At 45.7% G+C, this 18595-nt stretch overlaps 1 protein-coding gene across 3 annotated transcripts; it reads left to right on the top strand.

The window, feature by feature from the left end:
• Positions 1–1011: 1011 nt before the first annotated feature.
• On the top strand, positions 1012–18015 carry ARHGAP36 (Rho GTPase activating protein 36). Of its 3 annotated transcripts, none has more exons than XM_012653504.1 (12): positions 1012–1238; positions 10106–10264; positions 11516–11581; positions 12096–12334; positions 12574–12766; positions 12987–13042; positions 13295–13445; positions 13969–14117; positions 14285–14461; positions 14704–14801; positions 14948–15054; positions 16762–18015. In XM_012653504.1, the coding sequence occupies exons 2-12, from the start codon at positions 10156–10158 to the stop codon at positions 16917–16919; spliced, it is 1503 nt and encodes a 500-aa protein (XP_012508958.1). In that variant the 5' UTR covers positions 1012–1238; positions 10106–10155; the 3' UTR covers positions 16920–18015. The 3 variants fall into 3 exon arrangements, with proteins under 3 accessions (XP_012508958.1, XP_012508957.1, XP_012508956.1); XM_012653503.1 differs by having other exon boundaries at positions 1013–1049; XM_012653502.1 differs by lacking the exon at positions 1012–1238 and having other exon boundaries at positions 10012–10264.
• Positions 18016–18595: the final 580 nt, after the last annotated feature.

Below are 18595 nucleotides of genomic sequence, written 5' to 3' on the forward strand. Positions count from 1 at the left end.
CTCTCCCTCAATGGAAAAAGAAATTGTCCTGAGCTTTCAAATTACATTCTTGTGTTGGGTAAGATTTATTTAATTCCGGAAGGAGGAGGGCAAGGGCATTGTGATGGTAGTGATGATAGCAAGGTGGCACTTAAATTGAAAAGAGCATCACCAAAGCTGTGGCTAGAGCCAGAAGCTCTCTCTGTCTTTACTAGGAGATAAGAAAAACTTGCCATTGGGTTTGGAGATCTCATTTCCAATCCAGGACCCCAAGAGCCACATCTCTGAACCTTTGGGGAATAAGTCCAGATCTTTCTGGGCTTCCACAGTAGCTATGCTTGGAGCCAGCAGCTGAGCTCTATCTTTCCCCCTCCCTTTCTTCCTTCTCCCCAGAGCCTAAATCTATTTCTCCTTCTTACCTCTTGCTGGGCTAGCCCTTAGTTTCTGACATTCTTGACTCTTCTCTCCTTTCTTCTCCATTTCTGTCCCTCTTTGTCAATAACACTCTCCTTTTGTCCATTTACTTGGCCCAAGAGAGGTGAGAAGTCAGTTTGGAGGGGGGTGTAATTATGTACTTGAAATTTCCCTCTCTTGAGATCTTGCATTTATAACCCCATATTGCCCTTGTTGCATCAGATAAGAAGACTTAGCTCTTGTAAATACTATATTTTTGCTTGGTTGAATGATGATTTTTGTATGTGATTAGTGGGCTGCAAATTAAAGAGGATATTTTTGGAAGAGGTATTAAAAGATAAGATGGTTTGGACAGGTGTGGATGGCCTCATTTCCCTAGGTGCCTAGATATGCAAAGAAAACAGAACATGAAAAATGAAGACTATAGTGGTGTGTGTGTGTGTGTGTGTGTGTGTGTGTGTGTGTGTGTGTTGGGGGGGAAGGGAGGGGAGAAGTTGCTGAAACCACTGCCATCCAGGTGGGTGGAGAACTTTGTGAAGTCAGCTTCTGTTTGCTCTTGCTGCTCATTGAACTTTGAACAAAATGACCTTTTTGTTTCTGAGTTTGGAAGAGCAAAGGAGGTCCTGGACAAGACTGGGAAGCAAGGAGCAGAAAGAGTGAGGCAAGGAGGGGAAGGGGTTGTTCCTTGTGCAGTCCTTGTGTACAAAGCATGTTTCTTGCCCTTGAATGCTACATAAGTCAGGGCAGAAGGGAAGCAATATGGTGTAGCAAAAAGTGTACTCAGCTGGGATCTAGGAGTTCTGGGCCTTCATCTTGGCTCTGCCGCTAATTAGCTGTGTCCTTAGGTAAGTTTCTCAGCCATCTGAACCTCCACTTTTGCTTTTTCTTCACCTGTACTGTGAGATTGTGTGGCATGGCCAGGGGAGGGGAAATTCGGTGCACTCAGGGAAGGGACCCTTGGGCTGAATCCTGAAGAAGAGATCAGCTTTAAATAAGGGAAGAGAAGATCGTGGGGTACAGTGAGACACAGTAGGAGTGGCCCAGGGAATTCAGCAAACAGGTATGCGTAAGGCACTGAGCTGGCTGCTGTGTAGAAAATTGCTTTGAATCAGCCCCCTTCTCACCGCAGAAAGCTTTGCGGAGAGCGTGGGGGTGGGGGTGGCGGAGTCTGAGCGACAGAGCCAAGTGCTGGCCCTGTCTGCAGCTCTTCTCCGGGGTCATGCAGCCTCTTATTCCCTGGCCACATCAGGAGGGTCGCCAAGAGGTAGTGCAGGGGCAGAGCACCAGGGGCCTGATCGCCTCCCTCTGCGGGGCGAGAAAGGGAGGTGAGGGCACGCCAAGTGGAGACCCCGACGGGAGGGAGGGAGAGGAGGCCTGAGAGTGCTGAACAAGTTGCCTAAGCTTTTGCATTCAATGGCTGAAACACAGAGCGCATAAGAAAGATTTAATTTTTTGAATTCTCAGCGGAGCAGGCAGCGGAGAGTGGTAGTTGCGCGCCGCAGGGATCTTGGTTTAACTTTGCATGTACTGCGCTCCCTTGAACTACATAAAGGGCAGGACGCACGCGTGCGGCGGCGCCACCCAGCCCAGCGTGAAGGCCGCGCTCCGCAGCGGGGTGGCAGCCAGAGGCAGAGGACAAGCCCACGCGCCCACGCGGTGGAGGGCGCTGAGTCCGCACCTCCCCCCCTCCCTAGTTCAGGGCCAAGGGCGTGCGGTGGCCAGGACTCAGGTAGGGAGGAGGAGGGAGATTAGCTCAGACCCCCGCACTCTGGCGCCCAGAGGCTTGCAGAAAGGCTGGGGGACTCTCTCTCCAACTACGGATAAGCAGCTGCTTGGCCCTGTGTCCTGGAGTTGGCTAAGTCCCGAACGGAGAGGACTCCGTAGATGAGAGGGCTCTTAAATAAACAGGATAATAATAGATTATGCCAGTTGTGTTTCAGGCTTGGAGATGCTCTGTGACTTGCCCAAGGCCACCCCAGGTGCTTGGTAACTGAGCAGGCCTCCTGACTCCTGGTCTAGGGCTTTTTTTTTTTCCCCACCACATAGCCAAGACAGTGGTCTACTTTTGAAGGGGGATAGATAGATAGATAGACAATGATATTTTGAAAATATGGTTATTTCAGTATCGTTTTAAAATACCATTCCTAGGATGAAAATTACAGGGAAAAACATCTCTCACAGTCCCAATTCTTTATGACAGCCACTCAGAGAGGATTTTGAAAAAGAAAACTGGCAGAAAATTGGATGCTTGTTGGGGAAGATACAATCAAAGGAGAAGAGAAGCTGGTGGGGGTAGGGGGAAAAGGTGGAGGAGAAGGAGCTCTCAGCACACATTCTGAGAACTTCTTTATTCCGAAGGTTTTCTTGACATGGTCTCTGTTCAGGTGGTTTGGGGGAATGTCCCCATTGGTCTGTCTTTCTTATGCCCACTCTGTGGAAGCCATAGATGTGGTCTGGAGAGGCAAATGTTGATGGCCTTGCCTTTAATTTAGAGTCTCATTTCCCTGTTTCCCTCTCTTGTAGTGAGCACATTGGAGGGGGGATTCCGTGTGTGTGTGAAAATTCATATGTGAGAGATTGTGAGGATGCATTTGTGTAGAGGGATGTCTGTGAGCGGGAGTGTGTACCTGTGTGTCTGAAAGGGAGTGTGTCTCAAAGAGGGAAGCTTTGTGGCGGAGAAGATGAGAAGGATGAATCAGAATTTACTAAAAACCTGCAGCTGAGTAAATGTCTGTCCAATGCTGGTGGGCCTGGGGAAATAGTCAATTCTTAATATTCCTTAAAGGAACAAAAAAGAGGAAATATATTTATATTAGTGCAGGGAAGGATGATGTTAGACCCACAGGCCTTTCTTGATAGTCTTTCAGACACTTGACATTTATGTGACTTTCAATTAGGCTTCAAGATCCCAAGGGCAGAAACTGGGGCTTTCCATTCCAGATGGCTTTCCCCTTCCCTCCACCATCCCCAGCATGGATAGCTTGCTTACTGTGCTGAGGAAGCCAAAGGTAGGGACTAAATCCCTTTTGTGGGCCAGTTAGCTTTTTTCTACACTTCACAGACTAGATTAATCCCCTCATACCCCACAGTTAGCTGCCTTGCATCTGTCATCATGAAAGACCCAGTGAAGAAACAGTTCATCTTATCCCATCTGAAAAGTATGTTTCCTGCTGACAGTGAGTGAGTACTCATTTTCACCTTCAAAGGATGGTGCAGGGGCATTCTTCAGCAGGGTGTACTATCTGTCTCATTCCGGATAGTAGCGTCCCTGCTCAGTCTTCCTCTCAAATTTGACTCCCAGATACTTTGGGGCCACAGTCCCTCACCTTGGTACAGCACTGTACACTTTGGAGGATTCTTTCATTCCACCCTGTCTCTTATTTAATCTTCACCACAGCCATATCTAGTAGCTATCATGATTTTTATTTTGTAAGGACATGGATCTGAGGCTCAGAGAAGTGAAATAATTTAGTTCAAATCACATAGTTGGTGAGTGCATGAGCTTATTTGTGGTGAGGCTGGGATTTGAACCCAAGTTCCAGTCCATACCTTAGGAGCTTTCCAGGATACCATGATGTTAGGGTGGGGGTGGGCTGGGCTAAGAGAAGTGAAGGGATGAATACATAGGCCCTTTGGTGTCTTTATCCTTCTATCCAGCTCCCTGTTCTACCTTACCTATCATGCTAGTCTCTTTTGAAGCTATATACATACATGCTTATGTATCTCCATCTATCTTCATTCCTATTTCCCAAAAATCCAGCCACTCCCTTAGGAAAGAAGGTAGTCTTGATGTGGACTTTCCCAGTTCCAGAAAGCAGATGTTGGTGAGGATTACCAATGGTTTAGTGGGAAGGGCGAGTCCTGGCCCAGGGACTAGGAAGGGATAGGTTGTTCCCAGATCAAATTCCTCCATGGCATTTTTGGTAATTTTTGGTGCAATTTTAGGTAAGTCACAACCTCTCCGGAGCCCTAGTTTGTTGTTGTCTGTAAAATGGGGGGAAATAATTTCCAACCTACCTCCTTCCCAGGGGTTGTCGTGAGAATAAAATAACATGATTCATTTATTCATGAATCATGAGTAGCTGTTTTAATTGCAAGAGCTTTATGTTCTCTCAAACGCTTGGAGTTTTTAATCCTATGATTCACCTAACAAACACTATTGAACACCTACTGTGTGCTAGCATCTGGAGATAATGGACATAAGGAAAGCTTTTAAGAAAATGACAAACACAAGACAAATTAGGCATTAAAACATTTTACCTCCTATTGATAGAACATCTTATTTTTTACGTCTTCCACCACAATTTAGTAGAAGCAGCAATAAAAAGGAAAAAAAAAAGATATATGTGCCACAGCTTGTGATGCCAGCACTATTATGCACCCTGACACATACTGCAGATAATAGTGACAATATCTATATCTTGTTGTATTTGATGTCACACTGCCTTGTTTACACTATGCTCTGGGATGTTTATAGCATAAAAATTGCCTTTCACCATCCTGAGCTTGAGTTGTTTCTTTAGTAAATAAAATTTAAAAAGAGCATTCCACATTCTATTGAATGACGACTGTACTTATTTTACAAAGATGTTGTAATTTGTGGTGGCTGCCTTCCTTCGGATATGACCTCCCCTGGCTTATGGAATCAGGCTTTGATTATGTTTGCATTCTTTTTATTTAATTATTTAGTGTTGCAGAATCTTGCAGCTACTGTGAGCAAAGGTGGATGGGATAATGGAAAGAGCTGGGAGACTGAGGAGAACTGGGTTCTTTTGCAGGCCCTGCTGTCAAATTGCTATATGGCCTTGGGGAAACCCCGGTCTCTCTCTCAGCTTCAGTTTTCTGAACTGTAGAACAGAGGTTTTGGACTAGGCAATGGCTGAGGTCCGTTTTATTTTTGGACCATTCTAATATTCCAAGTAGTTTCCGAAACATTCTTTTTGTGTGTGTGTGAAGCCAAGGCTTTTCTGAATATAATTTAACGGTACTACCTCCAGCTTATGAGCTTCTGCTATGACATGATGGGCTGGCTCCATGTATTGGTGAACACTGTCCCCAGATTTAATTATCTTGGGATATCACCACCCACCACATTGCATAAAATGAGCCATGCTGTTCACAGCTTCTGTAGCCTTTGCTGAAATGGAGGTTATGGGATAACAACTTTAAAGCTAACTCTTTAATGCTCAGGGATGAATGAGGTAATGTGTTAGCAGACCAAATTGGTGCCCAAATATTTTCATATAGAGACCCATATCTCTTTCCCATGTTGCAATATATTAATGGGGATGTCTTTATCCATTGTCACTGCCTGTAGACATTTGAATAATGTAGATGCAATACATTTTGGGCACCCAGCCCCATTTACTATCAATTGCCTAAACCCTGAGGAGCTCTCAGAGGTTTAGAGCAAAATTCTTATTGTGCCATCAAGTGCCCTGATTTATAAAGATTCAAGCCACAGCATCAGTGCAGTCCTTGTCTTTTTCTCATAGGTATTTACCAATGAGCATTGCAACATTCCTAATGATTTGATGAAGGCAATGGAGTAAATTAGTCCTCCAAATTGTGAAGACTGTGGGTTTATGCCCAGCTGAAAGCATTTCCTTCCCTACAGTGTCAAAGTGGGTGACCTTTCTGACCTTAATTTGTTTCTCCATCTGTGCCATGCATTTCGGGAAGACCCGAAGTACAGGCTTGATGCCACCCAAGTGTGTTTGCCCTTTTGTATTGCTGGGGACTTGATTTGGGTGTCTCTCTGCTCTTCGTTCAAATTCTCCCTCTTGGGTTCTGCTAATATTCTAGCCCCTTTACTGATCCAAATGATTAGTAGTGACAATGTAAAATTGGATGGTTCGAAAGAGAAATAAATTTTGGGACATACAGGCATTTTACTAATCTGAATGATAACATTTGAAATATTGACCTATGCAGTTAGTTTTTTCTAAATTTTATAAGATGATTTTTTAATACTTGACCCTAATGAAATTGGAGAGTGAAGAAGAAAAATTTATTTCCAATAGTCTTCTAAGATCTCTTTATTCTGTATTAATACTCTGTATTAATTTAACTCAAATTTAGTAGAGATTAAACAGAGTAGGTCAGTCAATGCAAAGACCTGGTAAACTCAGGTCCTCTGCAAAGGACCTTCAATGTTAATATGTTTATTAAAAACCAATGCTAAATATCACATATACATTATTCATTCAATTCTCACACAACCACTGAAATGAGTACTATGTCATTTCCTCATTTTATAGAGGAAACCACTGAGTCTCAGAGAATTCAACTTTCCTAAAGCCACACAGCTGAAAAATTATAAAGCCTGGCTTCAAAATCGGTTCTATTTGCCTCTATCTCCAGTGCCCAGTACAGATATTTGTCTAAAGATAGAGTTTTTGCAAATGTCTTGAATTCTAGACTGAAACTGAGCCAGGTTGCTTTCACCTTCCTTCTTGAGTATCTTTTTTATCTCATGGTCACTTCAGGCTAGTGCCATGGCGTGCTGAAGGGGAAAGGGGAAGATACTTTGCAGCAAGAGAGGTCCCTTGGCACCTCATTCTCTGTGGGAAGCCTCCTTTAGTGTTCAGCTTGCAAAGTCAGGCCCAAGGATGAGTATTCAAACAGGAGAACCTGTTATGTGCCTCCCATAGTGCTGAAGCCAGCCTATTCATCTCCCCTCCACCCACCCATCTGCTTCTCCTCTGGGCACACTGGTCTTCCTAACTCTGCTTCTGTCTTGTATCCTACTGGTGCCTTGGAGAGGGCTGAAAGCAAGTAAGACAGTGACAGTTTTGCTGGTATAACTGCTCTTAAGTTTAGCCCAGTATGTTGGATCAGGGAGGCAATGACAAACGGTTTATTCTAAGGCCTTTGATTTCCTTTCGAATTGTAAGCTTCTAGGCTGACTCATCTCTCAAAGGTTTTTCTCTCTGTCACTCTCTCTTTTTTTGGGCTGTTGTTGATTTGGGGGTTTTACTGTTCATTCTTACCTTATTTTGGGTGGAGAGAAGGGATTGATTTTCATCCTGGTTTTGGATGAAAGAACCAGCTGTGCTCTTTGGATGGCCAGATCTGGCAAGCCTAGATACCTAGGTACCTAGATACCTAAGTACCAAGACTGGTACCAAAAAAATGTCTGGATTGGGGAGAGGGGAGAGATGTTAGAAAAATTAAGCCAGATCAAGGCTGTAATGGATGAGACCTTAGACTAATAGACTATGGACCTGCTATCTCGAATGAGGCATTGCTAGAGGCTTAGTCTGGGACTGTGGTTAGATGCATATACCTTTAGTTAAAAGGGTCACTTGTGGTTGGAGTTTGGTGCTTGGGCTTAGGTGTTCACTTTGGGTCCAGAGGATGATGCTTTGCAGTTGAAGGAGCTTAAAATACAGTAGGGGTTTTCCTCTTAGCTTAGTTCAAAAGCCATAGAAAGACGCCTCATCTTTTCTTATACTGCACTTATTTCTGACATCTGTGACTTTGGTCATTAAGGAAAGTGGGCATAAAAGAATTTTGGGAAAAAATACAAGGTGTGAGGGGTTTTTTTGACAGAGGATAGCTCATTTATTTAGATGATTATGTTATAAACCCTTACCTAGCTTTTCTCTGCTCCCCATAATAAGCTTCCCCCATAATATATAGAATATTATTGTAAAATTTCATAGGAAAAAGAAGCTCAGAAAAGTGGCATATAACTACTTTCCTTCTTGTCAAAAAGTTTAATTCCCTGTATCCAGAAGTATCTTCTCTGTCAGGAACCTGCATACACACATTCACCCAAAACATAAACTTGGAGCTATCCTATATTATTTTCTTTCCATTACAATTAAACTATTTCCCTAAGTCCTGTCAATTCCATCTGTAAAATTCATTCCCTACTCCAGCCCCGGTGACACTGACTTGTGTCAGCATCCCTTGCCTCCTGGATGATACCTATTTCAGGCTCTCTACCTAAACCGGGCTTTTTCAAGGCTCTGTGATTTTTCCAAGGTGCTACTCTGACTCTGTCACTACCTGCCTAAAACCCTGCAGTAGCTCTCTATTGCCTTTAGGAGAAAGTCCAACTCCTTAACGTGGCTTACGGGGCCACTCATGATCTCATCCCTGCCTATCCAGATTTATCTCCTTCCAATCCCTTTATACAGCTTCAAGAATATGACAACCTCTCTCCCATCTCTGCCTTTGCACAAGCTGTTCTCTCTCTCTGGACACTCCCCCCCCCTGTCTCCAGGCAGACTTAGATGTTTCCTCCTTTCTGCTCTCACAGTACTTTGTTTATATCTTGGCAGACTGACTTACCACAAGGTTTTGCAAATTGTTGCTAACCTGTGTATCTCCTTCACTGCACTGTTAAATCTTTTATGACAGGAATAGAGTTATCTTGCTCATCCTTTGAATCTATAGCACCCGGCACAAAGTGGGCAATTAATACAAGTTGTTTTTTCTTTTAATGAATGAATGAAAGAACAAATAAGTAATAAAAAATGTTTAGGAAAAGATTCTATGTGAGGTGCAAGGAGATGCCCAGTGGGAGATGTTATGAAGTCTGGAAGCAGCATGGGATAGTGGGCATCGTGGAGAAGGCTTACCATATAAAACAGGTTTACCATTACACTAAGACAAGTTTACCATTACACTAAGACAAACTCCACTTTTATCACTGATTCTGTATAAAAAGTCTCACTGGAAATGGTCTGGAAATGATGTTTGTTTTGGTACAAATCAATTTTTTTCATGAAAGAGTAATATAACCAAGTCGTACAGTTTTTGGTAAATAGAGAAAAGGCAAAAGGCAAACAAAATCTCCTCACTTAATATGATGCTGTTTAGCCTTTGGATGCATTTCCTTCAGTCTTTTATTTTTATGCATGTTTTTCTTCACATAGTTGTAATCATAATTAATGAAAATTCTGCTTTTTGTATTTGTTGTTTAAAAGCTCTTTGTAAATATCACTTTAATGGTTGCATAATTTTCCATACTATGGTCATTATGTAATTTACATAACTAGTCTCATTGCTGTGCTAGCTTTTCTTTCCTTATTTTTATTTATTTATTTATTTTACTGTTATGGTTCATGTGCATATGGTTTCTCCTGTCTGTAGAAAGATTTCATTAGGATAGTTTCCTAAAAGGGGAATTGCTGGGTCAATGGGCCTGGGTACAATTTTTGGCTCCATATCCACGTGTCCAGTTTGTTTTCTGGAAGAGTTGTATAAATTTGCAGTGCTCCAAACCTAGATAAAAGTCTCCTTCGTACTCAACATGGACAGCATCGAGTAGCATCATGAAAAAATAAAAATAAGCTCGATCGATGTTCTAATTAGTTAATGAAAAATGCTATATTTCTCTTGTCTTAAAGTGTCTTTTTAAAGAAATTGTTTTTCTTTTCTTTTTCTTTTTTCTTTCTACTTTTTTTTGTTAATTATGTCTTCTCTTTTCTGGACTATCTGTTCAGGGCTGATTTTTTTTTTTTTAATAAGCAACCAGAGACTGCTCTGCTTGAGGGTGAGGCCACCTCCCAGTTTGCCCTCCCCCTCCACTTTCCCCTTATAGTTCCCTCCACCAGGTCCAGTGACAATTGGATGATGCAGGCTTGATAATGATCCGATTCCAGAATGGGTGGCTGCATTCCTTTTTGGAAGGCAGCAAGGACACTATGCCCCAGAATCATGCCCCTTTTGCTGTTGTTGTCCGCTTTCATTTTTTTAGTGAATGTCCTGGGAGGAGCCCCAAGACACAACCCGGACGGCAGGGTGAAGATGGTATCTATACACAGCCTCTCAGAGTTAGAGCGTCTGAAGCTACAAGAGATTGCTTACCATGAACTCGTGGCAAGACATTTCCTCTCCGAATTCAAACCTGACAGAGGTAAGCTGTACCCCCCGGAGCGTGGCATCCTCACCTTCGGGTGAGTGGACCCTCTGGGCAGGACAGGAGGGATCAGGGGTCCAGGAGAGTGGGAGGGGCTCGCTCCTGGTCTCGGACCTGGTCCGTTCTCCTGGCGCCTGGGGAACCCAGAAAGTAGGAGTTGAAGGCTGTTTGTTGAATTGTACAAGAAGAGGTAAAGATTAGTTGAGTTAGGTCGAAGCTTGAGGGTTGAGAGGCAGTAAAGCAGACAGGCAGATGTCAGGGACAGACAGGTGGACAGAGGACAGGTGAAGAGACAGACGCACCAGGTGTGGTGAGAGCATCAGTCGGGGCAAGACAGAGGAGCAGAGGGACACTCTGAGAGAGGACTGGGACAGAGACAACACGGTTGAGAGACTGAGAGTAGAGAGAGATAGGGAGATGGTAAGAGAGGGAGGGAAACACGCGCCAAGCCATGCGTTGAGAGGGAGGGCGGTGCGGGCGCGGGGGCGGGGGGAGGGGTGGCGGCGGGAGGTGCGACGTGAGCGCTGCCCACCTCAGTTGGCGGCGCGGGAGCGAGCGGGACACTGCGCAGGATCGGGTTCGAGAGCACCAGGGGATCTCAGGGGTATGGGCAGGGATCTGGAGGGGAGAGCCAAAGGGAGGAGAGAAGGGGTAGCGCGGGCCGAGGGGCGTCCCAGCAAGATTGGAAAGTGCAAGAGGCGGCAGGTTCGTTAGGCGCCTGCAGCGGGCACAGCTTGAACTGGGTAAAGAGAAGGGCGAGGAGACCCCGCGGGCAGCCACCGCTGCTGGATTCGGCCAGGTGTCGCCACTTCTTACGCCGCAGCGCGGAGAGCCGACGGCAACCAGAGTGCGAGCGCGCCCGCAGTAACTTGGCGACCCCTACCCACAGAGCCCCTCCCCTCTCCTGTTGCATGATCCCGGCGGGCGCCGCAGAGCTCTCGAATTTATGTTTTAAGTGTTGTGACGAGCGACTACTGGTGCGTAGCAAGATGCGCGGTGCGCGCGTGGAGCCTTAGATTGTCTGGTTTGGTTAAATTCTTGGAGTCTCATATGTTTCAGATAGGATTGGTTCTGTTGTCAGGCGGGGAAACTGAGGCTGAGAGAAAGCAAAACAATTTTTGCCGGCTGGGCTGAGCTCCCCCCTACCCCCGCCGCCCCTCCCTCTGCTGCAGATCAATGCATTGCTATGTTTTAGTCACTTATCAAGTCCTATTTGCGTGTGCGTGTCTTTTTTTTCTCTTCCCGTAGCTCTACGAAATGACCGTCCAAACACTCTGGAGAAGTGGTTCCTGATTCTGAGAGGGCAACAGAGAGGTAAGGGCCTCTTGTATTTTCTTTGGAAAAGAAATAGAATGCTGCACCCCCTCTGTAGTGTGACCCTGGCTACTGGAGACTGGGCAGTGCCCACTGCTCCAGGTGACACTACCCCTCCCCCCCAAAAAAAACCCGTAGGGGTTGATATCAGGAAATTGCGAAATAGCTGCAGGTACATGGGGTGGTCCTCCCAGACCTGCCAGAGCCTTCCTGGTGGACCCAACCCAGCCAGATCAACTAGAAGAAATCTTTGCTTTAAGGTGATCACCCCCTGGTAGGACTTAAGGCAGGGACTTTGAGCCCCTTCTGGGTAGTTGAGTGGAGCTGAGTCCTTTTGCCAAACCACTGCAGGGTCTTTTTGGCTTGCTCCTTTGGGAGGGGCGCTGCGGGTCTGAAGGGGTGGGGTTGACTGTGGGTGGTTGCTTGGAGGAGTGCAACAGCCTCTGCAGTTCCTCCTCATTTAGGCGCTGCGGGGCTTTGACGTTTCTCATTCTTCCTCTCCCTGAATCCCCAGTTGCATCACTCAAGACATTTGGCATTCGCCTGGAAGAGGTGCTTGCGAATGAGTTTACCCGCCGTAAGCATCTTGAACTGACAGCGGCGATGCAGATTGAAGAAGCCACTGGTCCGGCTTCTGGTCGTCGTCGTCGGGGAAACGTGGTGCAGAGGATGTTTGGCCGCATCCGGCGCTTTTTCAGTCGCAGACGGGAAGAGCCCACCTTGCCCCGGGAGTTCACTCGCCGTGGTCGTCGGGTAAGTTAAATCATCCAGTGTTCAGGCAGGGAGCTTTCCTGAGGTGTGCAGGAATGTGGGGCCAGAGAGTTGAGGCCTGTGTCCTCACGGGGAGGGGAGCTTAACACAACATGCTGAAGTGATGTGTTTGGCTTGCCACAGAGAGAATGCCTCCCGTTCTGAATGTCAGGCAGTGCTCAGGAAGGTTGGAATTGACCCTCCTTCTCCCCCATTTTAAGATGGTCTGGTTTTCTCCACAGGGTGCTATATCAGTGGATTCCCTGGCTGAACTGGAAGACGGGGCACTGCTGCTGCAGACTCTGCAACTTTCAAAAGTTTCCTTCCGGATGGGCAGGAGGCTTCTGGGATCTAAAAGGAAGATGAGTCTCAATCCGGTTGCTAAACAGATCCCACAGGTTGTTGAGGCTTGCTGCAATTTCATTGAGGAGCATGGTAAGGGAGCTGCAAATGGTTAAATCAAAGAAGGAGGCAATTAAAGGGAAAGAAGGGGTGTTCTAGAAATGGACTTGGATTCTAGGAAAGGGCTTGGATAACATTCCCTTGACACCAGTGGGGGTTGGGATGTAGTGGGGGAGGAAAAGAGAAATGCCATGGGCGGGGGTTGGGGGAAGGGGGTCAGAGATGCTTAGTATCCCCTGGTCTTTTCTTTCAGGCTTACACACAGTGGGGATTTTCACTCTTGAATACTCTGTGCAGAGAGTGCGTAAGGTAAATTGACTATGTTTACGTGTTTGTTCCTTTGGTGAGAAAAAGCAGGAGGAGGTGGGGGCTCACTCATACACGTGAGAGGAGTGTTATACCTGGTGGGGCGGGGGGGGGGGATAGATCTTCTTTCTAGCCACTCAGGCACACGATATTGCCAGCTACCTCCACTGAAGCCTAGAACTTACTGAAGCAATGACTAAGAGGGACCTGTCATGAGCCAGGCCGACAGTCCATGTCTTCTCTCCCTTTCTCTAGCTCCGTGAAGAATTTGATAAAGGTGTGGATGTAGTGCTGGATGACAATCAGAATGTGCACGATGTGGCTGCACTCCTCAAGGAATTCTTCTGTGACATGAAGGACTCTGTGCTGCCAGATGATCTGTACATGTCCTTCCTCCTGACAGCAAGTGAGTCTTCTGCCCTCCCTTGTTGGGCAAGGAAAGGAAATATTACAGGGGTCTGGGGGGGGGGAAGGTCTAAGGGCAGAGCTCAGGCTGCAAGACTTCAAGAAACTAGGGAAGAATGAACATAAGAAGATGAAAAAGAAAAAACCTTTCCTGAATATATACAATTATTATTTGTCAATTGCAAATAAAATTTTAATTAAAAAAACTCTCCAGATTACTTTCTTTTGTATCTCTTAATGCTCCATTATAAGTCTCTTGCTTGGAAATTTCTCTAGAGCTTTTTGAAGCTGTGTGTGCCCTCTCAGGGCAAAGAAAAACCCAGGTTCTATAGAGGAGGTCTGATTTTGATGGGAGTACTTGCTTTCGGGGCTCCTGAGCTCAAGCTTTGGAAATGAGCAAAGGCAATTTGCCTGGGTACTTTCTCTAGAGATGTCAGCAATTTTCAAGCAGAATCTCATTCCCCTTGGTATCAGGTTGCTGTCAGGGTTAGCCCCCTGAGCCAGCCCCTGTGTTCCTTCTCTAGGTCTGAAGCCTCAGGATCAGCTTTCTGCCCTGCAGTTGCTGGTCTACATGCTACCATCCTGCCACAGTGACACCCTGGAGCGTCTGCTGAGGGCCCTGCATAAAATCACTGAACACTGCGAGGACTCCATTGGCATTGATGGACAGTTGGTAAAAAGATCTGGGAAAGGGTAGTGAGGAATGTAGTAGGGGATATGTGTGGGAGTATATGAGCAAGGCAGGGGTGGTGGTGGTGAGGGGAATGAGAGAGACATATCTATTTGTACAACTTCCAGTACTACCTCAGGGTCAATCACGTTCTGCTTTCTTTTACCTAGGTTCCAGGCAACCGTATGACTTCCACCAATTTGGCCTTGATATTTGGATCTGCTCTTCTGAAGAGGGGACAGTTTGGCCACAGGGAGACCAGGAAAACAAGCATGGGGATCGACCACTATGTTGCTTCTGTCAATGTGGTCCGTGCAATGATTGATAACTGGGATGTCCTCTTTCAGGTAGGTGAAAGTTTTGAATGCATTTATTGTACACATCCCTCTCCTGCTCCCAAGGCAGGGGACAGTTGTACTTGCATCATTGAGGGTAGCCAAAGCAGGCTGCCACAAAACCTCAGTCTGGAAATTCCTCTGGCATTAACTGGTCATGGTGCCTTCACTCCTGAATACCCGATAGAGATGAGATGAGTCTAAATGAAAAGGTGCTGTATAATAAAGTATAATGTTACTAATTTTACCCTCAGGTGCCTCCCCATATTCAGAAGCAGGTTGCTAAGCATATATGGACATCCAGCCCGGAAGCCCTTGATTTTATCAGACGCAGGAACCTGAGAAAGATCCAGTGAGTTTTTTTGGGTGGGGGAGGGGGTTGTTTATGCTTAGCCTGAAACACATTCTGTTATGGGATCTTTCAATTCCAGATCATCTTTATGTTAATTAATGCAAGTCCACAAACTAACTGACATTTTCAAATTTCTTCCCATTCAGGAGTGCATGCGTAAAGATGGAAGAGGATTCTTTACTTTCTGATCCTGTGGAAACTTCTGCTGAAGTCCAGGCTGCTGTCCTTGCTCAAAGCAAGTCCTTCGATGAAGGTCAGTTCCCTGCTGGAGGTCAGGCCTTTGCTGGAGATCAGGCCCTTGCTGAAGGTCAGTCCCTTGCTGAAGGTCAGGCCCTTCCTGAAGGCCAGGTCCTTGCTGAAGATGAGCCCCTTGAGGAAGAAGAGTCCTCTGAGGAAGATGTGTCAGTCAATGAAGAGCTAGTATTTCAATATCTCAATCAAGGTGTAGTCTTTGGGGAAATTCAAGGTCTTGAGATCCCAAATGACCTTGAGATTCAAGGCCCACATCTTGAAGGCATACCAGAGCTTGCTGAGGAAGAAGAAGATGATAATGACGATGATGATGATGATGATAACCTAAATTTTGATGATCTTCCTCCCCTTGAAGATATTCTAGAACCTGATGATGAAATTCCAGAACTCATTGAGATTCCAAACTTTGAAGAAGTACCATGCTTTGATGTGGTCCCAGACCCTGAAGTAGCCCCAGATGTGCAAGAAGTTCTGAACTCTGGAGAAAACCATGACCCTGAAGAAGGACAAGATGTTGAAGACCACCCAAATCTTGACCTTGCAGAAGTTCCTTATCTTGATGTAATCCCGAACAATGAAGAAGCCTCAGATACTGATGAAATCCCAGATAATGAGGAAACCCCAGAAACCAATGAAATCCCAGACCATGCAGAGGCCTCAGATAATGAGGAAACTCAAGATTCCGAAGAAGCCCCCAACCCTGAAGAGGTCCCAGCTCTCCATGTGGTCACAGGCCCTGAAGATGTCTCTGATTTTGATGAAATTGAAGACCAGGAAGAATCCTCAGATGTGAGTGCAGTCCCAAACAACGAAGAAGCCTCAGATGATGAAGAAATTCCAGGACATGAAGAAGCCTCTGATGTCAGTGGAAACCAAGACTCTGAAGAAAATCCCAATCGTGAAGAAGACTCAGTTCTCAATGTGGTCCCAGAGCCTGAGGATGCCCAAATTCACAGTGAAATTCCAGATTCTCTGAAAGACCGAGACAATGAGTTTGAAGATGAGGTTATCACTGTGGCTCCAGGGACTGAAGATGTCTCTATTTTCCATACAATTCCAGACCCTCCGCAAGACCTGGCTGTCAATCTTGAAGAAGTTTTGAATGTGGAAGAAGTCCCAGTGCCTAAAGATCTCGACCCTAAAGAAGTCTGGAATCCAAAGGCAATTCAGTTTCATAGAGAAGATGCAGATGTTGCATTTCCTGTAGATGACACTGTCCTTAAAAACAAGCCTCAGTCTGGCCCAGTCATAGATTACAAGTCCTCCCCAGAGTCATTAAAGAATGACACTTTCTTTCTCCCTTGCATACAGTGTTGTAAGCTTTTGGCTCCAGCTTTGTTACTCATTTGCTTGGTAAAATTAGTCAGGCTACTTGTAGGGTGGTGGTGGTTATTAGGAGGTCGTCCTCTTCCCCGTTTCCCCGGTGGTGGTATTGTCAATTTGCTCTGAGCACAGGGTATCTGTCTACTCTTTCTCTTCCCTAACTGAGCTCTTCCCTCGGCTTCCACGGTGGTCTCCTAGATTTAGAGATCTGTGTTCTACTCTTAGGCTGCAGTTTTCTTACATGTCAAATGGGGATAATCATTCACGCCTTACCTTCTTGCCTCATACTGTATTTGAAACTCAACATTAGGTCTTAGTGCCTTGGGTGCTGTGCAAAGTATGAAGTCTAGAAACACAAGGAGTTAACGTTGTTACTATTTTCCAGGTTCCTCTGAGGAGGAAGTTGTGCCTCCAGGCACTGCCTGTTCCCATGACGATGAGGAAGGAGCGGGTAAACTCCCCATTCCGGAGCAAGACCGCCCATTGCTCCATTTCCCCCGGGAGAAGGAGGCCAAAACTGGCATCAGCTACTTCTTTCATTAGATGTTTCTCCTTCTATACAGTGCCGGACAGGGGGAAAGGGTGGGGGTAGACCTGGAATGTCACAGGAAACATTAAGGAGAGTCTCGAAGGTAAAGATCTGAGGGTGAGGAGTTCCACCTGATGCCCGGGTCAGGAGGGGAATTCCAAACACACTGCCAGCCCCTTCACTGGGTATGCTTGGTCCTTCAGCTAGTAAAAGCAGAGATGTTTCCGTGTCGTGCCCAGGCTCCCTGGTGCTACCTTGGCTTTCTCTTTTACCCCTGAAGGATCAGGCTTTCTCTCATTACAGCCCTTCCTTTAATTGATGTGACATTTGTGGTAAACACCTGTCCCAGAGAAGCTCACAAATCTCGAGGTGCTTTCCCTCCCCCAAAGGGAATTGCATGTTTTTCCTGACTTTCCTACCCTCCTCTCAAGAGCTCAATTGGAAAGGCCCTCAAGAGGCATGCTAGAACGTTAGGTCAGCCTACTGACAGCTGACAAACAATTAATACTAAACCATGTCACATCAACTCATAGCCATGTCCCCTGCAGCAACTCCACCACCTCAGGATTTTTTCCCCAAATTATTTAGACCAATGGCTCGTCAAACAGCCACTCCCAAAATTCTGTGCAGTTTTGCTCAGGTCGTGCCAACAGGGAAACCTCAAGTATAAGTTTAATTAGCTTTTCTGGGGTCAAAAGTTAGAGGAAAAATTAGATTTTAATACCTGGATTTGTTTTAAAGACAGCTGGTGTTCACACCCTGTTGCCAGCAAAACAGCTAGTTAGGTAAGGACACATAGTTCCAAGTAGTTAAAGTCACCTGATTACAAATGTTCTTCTCTATTGTCTCTGTAGTTCCCCTATGCAGGGTGGTACAAATTTGCAGGACATGCTCTGGTAACACAGATATGGGTTATGTGTGACATCCAAAATTATAGCTGATATTGATGGGTAACAACTGCTAAGGTCCATAGAATGAAGTATATATTGTATTGAGGGTTAGAAATTGATCATACAATGGGTAACAACCGCAGAGCTCGAAGATTTGTGATTGTTAAAACTTCTCTGGCATTTAGTCATTAATAAACATTTGTATTGTGACAGCAGCATATTCGTGGCTTGCTGTGTGTGGTTTTTCTTTTTTTTTTTAATTTGGGGGGTGAGTTGAGCAGCTCTGATTGGAGAGCTAAAGAAGAAAAGGTGATAGGGAAGAGAAATAAAGGGGAGGGGTGAGGCAGAATAAGAGAAGGGGGGACATGGGATAAAGGGGAGGGAGTGACATGGAATGAAGGGGAGGGAGTGAGATGGAATGAAGGGGAGGGGATGACAAGGAAGAACTGGGAGGGGTGATAAAGAAAAAAGGGCAGGGGTGAGGTAGAATAAGGAAGGGGAGGGGGTGATAAGGAATAAAGGGGAGGGATGGTATAGAAAAAGGGGCAGGGTATAAAGGGGAGGGGTGATATGGAATAAAGGGAAAGAGGTGAGGTGGACTATAGGGGAAGAGGTGATAAGGATTAAAGGGGAGGGGTGAGGTAGAATAAGGGGAAAGGATGATAAGGAAAAAAGGAGAGGGGGTAAAGTGAAATAAAGGGGAGGGGTGAGGAGGAAATAGGGCAGAGGTATAGTGGAACAAGGGAAGCAGTGATATGGAATAAAGGGGAAGGGTGCAGTGGAATAAAGGGGATGGAGTG

This window comes from Propithecus coquereli, unplaced genomic scaffold, assembly GCF_000956105.1.
Source record: "Propithecus coquereli isolate 6110/MARCELLA unplaced genomic scaffold, Pcoq_1.0 Scaffold42, whole genome shotgun sequence".
Lineage (NCBI taxonomy): Eukaryota > Metazoa > Chordata > Mammalia > Primates > Indriidae > Propithecus > Propithecus coquereli.